Here is an 8403-nt window from a genome sequence, read left to right on the forward strand (position 1 = left end):
CATCCCCCTCTTTATTTGTTGTTAAAACAAAAGAAATAAAAGGAAAAAATAAAATGAAACCCGGAAGTAGCACCAGAAATATATATATATATGTATATATATATATATATATATATATATTTTTTTTTTTTTTTTTGCGCCCCCTTTACGGAATTCCTGGATCCGCCTCTGTACATTTTGTGGGGGACGGGCGTAGCTTCACAATAAACACGGGACATTTTTGAGTGGTGGGCACTGATCTCTATAAAAAATCAGTGGTGACATGGTGGGTGATATATTCTTTCTGTACGAGTATAAGGAACTCTGAGCGGAGTTTGAGCGAAGAAAAAAAAAAGATCAACCTTGCAAATTTCAGGACTGGAGTAAATATTGTGGTTACTTATAGATAAAACACAAAAGACAATATATATTTCGTTCAATTTATATGATTTTTTTAAATATTTTGAACACGTGTGTTTGTGATGAAGAATTACTGTATAAGTGTATTTGCAGGTGAGAGACCTTTTAATAGTACTGTTATACATGTACGTATATAAATAGGATGACAAAGAGAGACGCTGTGTGTACAGATTCCGAATTTAATATTAGTTACACTGACAGCACTCCATAGTATAAATGAGCGTGCCATACACAAACCGCCTATGTCTAGTGTGTCACGCCAATGCAACGTACCGTCTCCGTCAGCGGTTCCCGAGCTTCTGCATCGGATATCTGCTACATGCTAGTGTGCTGCCCACTTTTATTGCACACTGCAAGCTAGCTGCACACTACATACACAGAGCCAAGGAAGGTGGTGGGACTGCCATGCAAATTTGCCTGAGAAGCTGTTGACCACTTTGCTGTAAACTTTCTCTTCTAGGGATCAAGAAAAAGAAAACACCATGGTGAGTATTGTATGCAAATGGTGCTGTTAAATGATATTCTACATTGTATTTTCTTGATAAAGTTCCTGAACATTCTGTAAATTTTATCTTCATAAAAAATAACTGTGTCACTGCGTCTTGATGTTGTTTCTCCATAAACAATAATATTGTATACTGATTACCCAGTAACTGTTTTAATTGGACCCTTCACCTGTATCCACTGATGTTGTATGATGAGTTAGGTAGTGCACGACAGACTTTGTGATGACCACTTCTATCTGTGATTAAAATTTACACGTAAATTATATGCTGTCACTGACATGTCAAAACTGCATACTGGTCACCTCCCCTATCATCAGCATACCATAGGCGATAGCCTAACAAATTTACATTCACATTCCATATTCCCAAAGTCCCACAACATTGGTGTTTGTTTGTAGAACAATTAGGTAAATTACTGCAACTATCTAGAACACCGACACCTGTTATGACACTTTTACCACTATTTGTACGCCTCCAGGTATACATCTAAGTTTTGTACCTGGTAGCGTACCAAATTTCTGTGAACAAAGATCATATGGAAGAAACAATCAAACAAACAAACAAACAAATAGTGAATGAATAGCAAGATTGTAATAAAAAAGAGTGTTTCTTGTGACAAATTCCAGCCCAATTTCCAGCTGTCTTAACTTGCCTCTTCTGGTACATTGATTTTCTAAGAATGTTTAATCACGAGTTCCACTCATCTTCTTATGAAGCATTCTAATTTCTTCAACAAAGGTACATTGACCACTGATGAAACAAATGGAATGTTGATTAAATGTGACCTGTCATTCTTTTATTTCCAATCGATTGTTTCTTTCTGGAACCCTCCGCATGAAATTGATGATAAAATATTCTTGATCCAAGTTTTAACTTTGAGAAAGTATGTTTTTGTTCTTTTTAACTTAGTTTCATATACATGTATGCTCATCTGGACCGTGTCATACAACGAAACATTTGAATATCCTTTACCTTCTGTGTTTTCTCTGTCATTTTGAATAGAAAGTTTGATATCTGATTCTACTGTTAAATAAAACTCACTTTTTTCAAACCAATTTTCAAACAATTTCTTGTTTTATGAAAAGAGCTTTGAATTTTTTGAAAAAAAAAAGATAATTGAGGTGTATTGTTGATTGTTATTTGAAATCGTAAAGGTGTGATGCTATGCTGCCTTTTATTTCTTCTGACGGGTGTTTGAGACAATTTACAGTTGACTTAAGACAGTGAACAATTTCAGCCTAACAAAAATCATGCTGTTCATAGAATGCATACCATACGTATGGTCCTTCTAAAGGTAACCACTCAATGACACATATAAATTGTCTTTGCATTCAGGCGGAGCGCAAGCAAGTGAACCGCTACTACCCGCCGGACTTTGATCCGGCCAAGCACAAGAGCATCAACAAGTACCGGAACTCGCACCCGCTGAGGGAGCGAGCCAAGAAGCTGAGCCAGGGGATCCTGGTGATCCGGTTTGAGATGCCCTACAACATCTGGTGTGATGGATGTGGAAATCACATTGGAATGGGTGAGCATTTGCTGTGAAGCTGCCTTATTTTTTTTTTCCAATTTGATTTCAAATGTTCGACATTTATTCATGCAGTGATATATTTCCTCCTTCTAGTAAGTGGACTATTGTTAAAATTTTTACAAGTTGGTTTATATCTCTTAATTGCCATTTTACAGATTACTGTAGTGCTGTATTTCTCAGTGATGTATTGATATCTGTGTGAAGATTGTTTTCCCTCATAGTGCAGCATTATGTAGTAATTATTGTTAGATAATTAGATTCCAGCTCATTTATATGACCTAAAAAAAGTTGTTTCTTAAGACCTCATAATGCAATTTTGTTTGCTCTCTGCATCATAAAATATATTCCTATCATTACTCATTGTTGGTGTATTTGCTTAGACAGCTGATAGCATTCTGAGATAACGATGTTCCTGCAATGGATTTTAAGAGCAGATATATGGAAATGGCAGTTACAAATAAATATCTCCATCGCTACCCTACAGGGGTGAGGTACAATGCTGAGAAGAAGAAGGTCGGCAAATACTACACGACACCCATCTACCGCTTCAGGATGAAGTGCCACCTGTGTGACAACTACATCGAGATGGAGACGGACCCACAGAACTTTGACTACACCATTGTCAGCGGTGCCCGGAGGAAGAACCAAAAGTGGGACATGGCAGAGAACGAGCAAGTCCTGACGGAAGGTAACTGACATCTTTCATCGGTCTTCCACAACTAATATTTCTCAAAATATCTCTTTCCTTGCCCAGTATTTTTTTTTTGGGTGTGACTAAGTTTAATACTCCTCCATTTATTCTTGACATCATCTCTCTTAGAGAAGAGATGGCAGTATTAGAACAGAGGTCCTTTTATGTGAGCATTCTTTTACAATCATTTGTGAAGTGTGTAAATGATAATAAAAGTATTAAAAAAAAGGGAGAAAGAGCAGTACACTCTTGAAAAGTTCCATAGAAACAAACTGTCTTTCGTGAACTTATTTCTTCGTGTGTATAAATAATTGAAAAACACAGTGATTATTACAATGGTTTTGTTTACTTTGTCAGTTGCATACAAATGCCACTAATCAGCAGCATTCCAAATGGAAGAATTAGTCGACAGAAATCAACAGACATGTGTAATAGATGCATAATGTGCAGAATACATTTATGCACATACAAGGAATACCAACAAAATGTACTGACATGTGTGTGAATATAAATATGTAACATTTGAATGATCTAAAATTCGACAGATCGTGAAGCTGTGAAGAAACTGGCCAGGGATGCAATGTACAAGCTGGAGCATGGCGTAGATGACACCAAGAAGCTAAAGGCAGCAGCTCCCACCTTGTCTCAGATTGCAGAAGTTCAGGCAGGGAAGAAGGATGACTACAGTCAGAATCAGCTGCTGAGAAAGAAATTTAGGGTGAGGAGAACTTTTGCAATGACTTTTCGACCTCGCATGAGTCGAATAATCTCGAGTCGAAGGTGGAAGGTCTTTTCGAAGTCGAAGGTCTTTTCAAGTCCTCTTCTCTTTATATTCTATTGATTTTAATCCTTCATAAGTCAACTTTCCCCTAAGTCAAAGCTATTTCTTCAGTCCAAATAGATTTGACTTAGGCAAGGTTGACTGCACTTAATTACATTCTTAGGGTTTGCCGCAGATGTTAGCAACAGTATGAACATACACTCTTCAATCCATGTTTGCGCTACCTGCCTAAAGTGACACTTTTGTCTGTTGTACGATGGAGATGTTTCTTATTATGGGCATTTTCCAGACACCTGACCAAATTGTACTTCTTTTTAGCTTCTGAGAGAAGACATATTGTCCATATGACAGCCCTTCAGCATGGCACACATACCCTTAATTTTAGATTAGATTGCATCTACTGTGAAACATGCTGTCACCCAAGATGACGGAGAATTGTGCAAGCACATACAATCAGCTTAGTACAATCTAGAATCTAGTAAGAAATTAAAAGCGAGAAATTAGGTAAGAGTCTAGAATGTCAGTGGTCTAGAAATGTCTAAAATGTATAGAATTTCATATGACATGCTGAAAAGTGGTTTCATGCATACGTCATTTACGTCACATCAATATTCCTTGCAGTAACACAGATATTCAACCTCTTGACTGTTTCCCACCCCTTCCACTCTCATGATATTCCATATAACTGTGTAATTTTTGCAATTTTCTATTTATATGCATTCGGTATTCCCCCTCCTAGGAAATAGAAACAAAATATATGCAGGGCCGCCTTCACCTTTTTATGAGAGCAGTGCTACTTATAATATTTGTTTGCCCTTGGCTGATTTGTGTATGTAGATATTACATCTTTATGACCATGGAAATAGATTTTGACTTGTAGTGTTTTCCCCATTTGTTTGCAGACTGAGAAGAAGCAGCTTCTGGCTGTTGAAGCCTCTGACAAAGCTCTCCTGGCCAAATCTTCGCTGGATATTGAACTTGTACCCGAGGCAGAGGAAGACAAGAAGCTTGCTTCTCTCCTGAAGTACTCTGCAACTGAATGTGAGTCATGTGATCATCTGAATTCTCTATTTCGTTATTATTGATGTTGTTTTTGTTGTCATTGTCACGATCGTCATTGTTATTGTCCCCGCCGAACGAGTTCGAGCAGGGGACTATGAAACGGGCTCCGTACGTGTGTGTGTCTGTGCGTCCGTCCGTCCGTCCGTCCATGCGTCCGTCCGTGCGTCCGTCCGTGTGTGCGTCCGTGTGTGATCAAAATGTTCAATTTGCTACTTCTCTGTCATTTATGCTATTCCTTTGCCATTTCTAACCCGATTTCGATTCCGTTTGCTTTATATGATGGCACTAGTTGAGGGCTTCAAAACTTCTACACAGAATTTTGACCTTTGACTTCTTTGACCTTTGACCTTGATTTTTGACCTATATTGTGCATTTTGCTACAAAATGCTACTCCTTCGCCATTTCTAACCCGATTTCGATTCCGTTTGCTTTATGTGATGGCACTAGGTGAGGGCTTCAAAACATCTACACAGAATTTTGACCTTTGACTTCTTTGACCTTTGACCTTGATTTTTGACCTATATTGTACATTTTGCTACAAAATGCTACTCCTTCGCCATTTCTAACCCGATTTCGATTCCGCTTGCTTTATATGATGGCACTAGGTGAGGGCTTCAAAACTTCTACACAGAATTTTGACCTTTGACTTCTTTGACCTTTGACCTTGATTTTTTACCTATATTGTGCATTTTGCTACAAAATGCTACTCCTTCGCCATTTCTCACCCGATTTCGATTCCGTTTGCTTTATGTGATAGCACTAGGTGAGGGCTTCAAAACTTCCACACAGAATTTTGACCTTTGTCTTCTTTGACCTTTGACCTTGATTTTTGACCTATATTGTACATTGGCTACAAAATGCTACTCCTTCGCCATTTCTAACCCAATTTCGATTCCATTTGCTTTATGTGATGGCACTAGGTGAGGGCTTCAAAACTTCTACACAGAATTTTGACCTTTGACTTCTTTGACCTTTGACCTTGATTTTTCACCTATATTGCACATTTTGTTACAAAATGCTACTTCCGGCGGGGACATATATTACGCACCGCGTAATTTCTACTTTTCCTTGTTGTTGTTGGAGTGTATACGACTGTCAACAAAATGATGTGATTGTGATTTGCTTAATCATCTCATCACATGGTACAAGCTGGAATAAGTTGCAGTTTGATATGTGAAATGATCTGGGAATACTGACCGTCAGTAACATTTTTAATCCAGCATGTCACCTGTGATTGTGCTGAAAAATGTAAAATCTTTATTAGAATGAACGTGGTCAAGCCAGTTAGTTTGCTTTGACATGGAGTAGAATGCTGGATATATGATCAAGTTTTGGTTATTTTGGCTAAAATGTTTTGCACTTTCATTGAAATATTTGTCTACTCACATTTTTTGCTAGCATATGAAGAGAAACGGCAACAAAAGCGAGAGGAAATCAGGGGTAGAGAACTCTTTGCCACGGCAACCATCTCCTCTCCGTCCAGCTCGGAGCCTTCCCTTCTCCCCTCGCCCAAGTCACAGACAAACAAACACCAGGAGGCACAGAGAACGCTTATGAGCAAAGTTTTGAAGAGCAAGAGCACTGGGGTCTTTGGTGCCTTTGAAAGTCCGGGCAGTAGCAGAGGCAGCAGCAGCAGTGGTGGTTTGCTAGGAAAAAGGACACAGATGATAATAGGTGGGACTACAGGCATTGTTGTAAACAAGAAGAGGAAACGTGTGGATCATTCACCCAAGGAGCAGAGTGACAGGGATAGAAAGAGGTCAAAGGTCATAGGTGGCATAGATGATCGTAGCAGAACTGAGCCTTGCAAAGAAGGCTTTGAAAAAGATTGCAGCCATTTGCCAACAAATCCTGACAATGGGATGTGTATGGAGCCAACTGGAGGAACGGTGGCTGAATTCAAGTCTCAAAGTAGTAGCAGTGTGATTGACTTGGCTAATGGGAGGAGTACAGCTGATGCTCATCGGTTAGAATCTGGAAGCAGTGCTGCCTCGGTTGACTCTTTGAGGAATAAATCAGATGAAAGTGTAATGGACTCACAGAGAACAGAAAATGCATGTATGCCAGATACCAGCACAAGTGAAAAGAGCACTATTGATACAAGAGAACAGCCTGAACAGGTGTCATGTGCTGATATGAAAGTAAATGAGAATACAAGGCATTCAGATATGGGTGTGAACACAACCAATGATGAGCAGAATGTTGATGCACTGGCATGCCATTCTGAAACTAATATGTGTTCAGACAGTCAAGACAACAAGGACATGACAAGTGATTCAGGGGTTAGTAACCATAAAGCTGTGTGCAAGACTCTTGAAACCACCCCCAGTGGGAACAGGAGTGAGGCAGAGGATTCAGATGTGTCCAAACTTGGGCAGAGTTCGCTGTCTCTAGTTTCATGCTATTCATCCAGTAGTGAGAGTGACTCAGATGAAACATGAAAACAGCCGTCATTCACAGGTTTTTGTCAGATTTATAATTTTCTAGAAAAGCAGTTAAAATAGAGATGCAGGTCATTCAATTGCTGCATCTCGAGCAAAGAGTTACAACAACAAAAAACGACAACTAAGTCTGTTTCTTGGATGTTTCACGTCATCCAAAACTCTGTCAAACATTTGCAGTGCTCCACTCTGTTATGTTTTTATTAAATGATGAACACAAGGGAAATGTATCATAAAAGTGAACATTTTTGTGGTGTGGAAATTTTCATGCATTTCGCTTGACCAGAAACTGGACAAAAATAAAAACTTTTGAATACGTGTGCTTATATGAAACACTATTTCATGTTTAAATTCCACAAAATTAAAAAGAATACAAAATTCATTTTACCCAACTTAGTGCGAAAAATTATGCGCAAGAAAATTTCCACTTTTACAGTACTCCAGTTCATAAAAGCTCTTTTAAGGTTTGCTTGAAGCATGTGCTTATCTGTGGTTTTAATCCCATTGAAGTGAAATGAAGCTGTTCTATTCTCAGAATATATTCCCAGTTGACTTAAAACTTGTCCAGGTGACATTTAAATGTGCAATATATATGTAGGAGGAAGATATGGTTTAACTTGTTGAGGGCGAGCTGATTTTACTGTAACACGCATTTCCCATAGACACCTGCCCGAGTATACTTGGGACTAGTCTTCAACAGGTCAAAGTGCCGATTCAATTCTGAACACTGATGACTGGTGTGAAGTTGCAAGGAGTACCTACTGCAGCTGTGGTTACGATATAAAACAAAGTGGAAGACACAGCTGTACAGAAATTTCAATGTGATAGATTTCAACTTTGCTTTTCTCAATAAAGTGCAGCACAGTGTGATTTGCTATCAGGCAATTTTGATATGATGCCTAGTGCAGACTCCACATACTCATGACTGTGAAGTGGGTACTCTTGACATACCACATGTCACTACAAATTTGTCATGATGTCACGAAATCTGG

At 38.7% G+C, this 8403-nt stretch overlaps 1 protein-coding gene across 1 annotated transcript; it reads left to right on the forward strand.

Moving 5' to 3' along the window:
* The first annotated feature begins 792 nt into the window (after positions 1-792).
* On the forward strand, positions 793-7507 carry LOC139742268 (uncharacterized). The gene is made up of 6 exons (XM_071652846.1): positions 793-884; positions 2241-2433; positions 2921-3124; positions 3673-3845; positions 4811-4949; positions 6369-7507. The coding sequence occupies exons 1-6, from the start codon at positions 882-884 to the stop codon at positions 7409-7411; spliced, it is 1755 nt and encodes a 584-aa protein (XP_071508947.1). The 5' UTR covers positions 793-881; the 3' UTR covers positions 7412-7507.
* Positions 7508-8403: the final 896 nt, after the last annotated feature.

Source organism: Diadema antillarum, unplaced genomic scaffold (assembly GCF_040938485.1).
Source record: "Diadema antillarum isolate AM-2024a unplaced genomic scaffold, OU_Dant_1.0 seq00000993_RagTag, whole genome shotgun sequence".
NCBI lineage: Eukaryota > Metazoa > Echinodermata > Echinoidea > Diadematoida > Diadematidae > Diadema > Diadema antillarum.

Excerpts from the sequence above, each read along its gene's own strand:
- LOC139742268 (XM_071652846.1), top strand. Across the intron at positions 3,125-3,672 it reads CGAGCAAGTCCTGACGGAAG|ATCGTGAAGCTGTGAAGAAA; the intron begins GTAACTGACATC and ends AAAATTCGACAG. Across the intron at positions 4,950-6,368 it reads GAAGTACTCTGCAACTGAAT|CATATGAAGAGAAACGGCAA; the intron begins GTGAGTCATGTG and ends ATTTTTTGCTAG.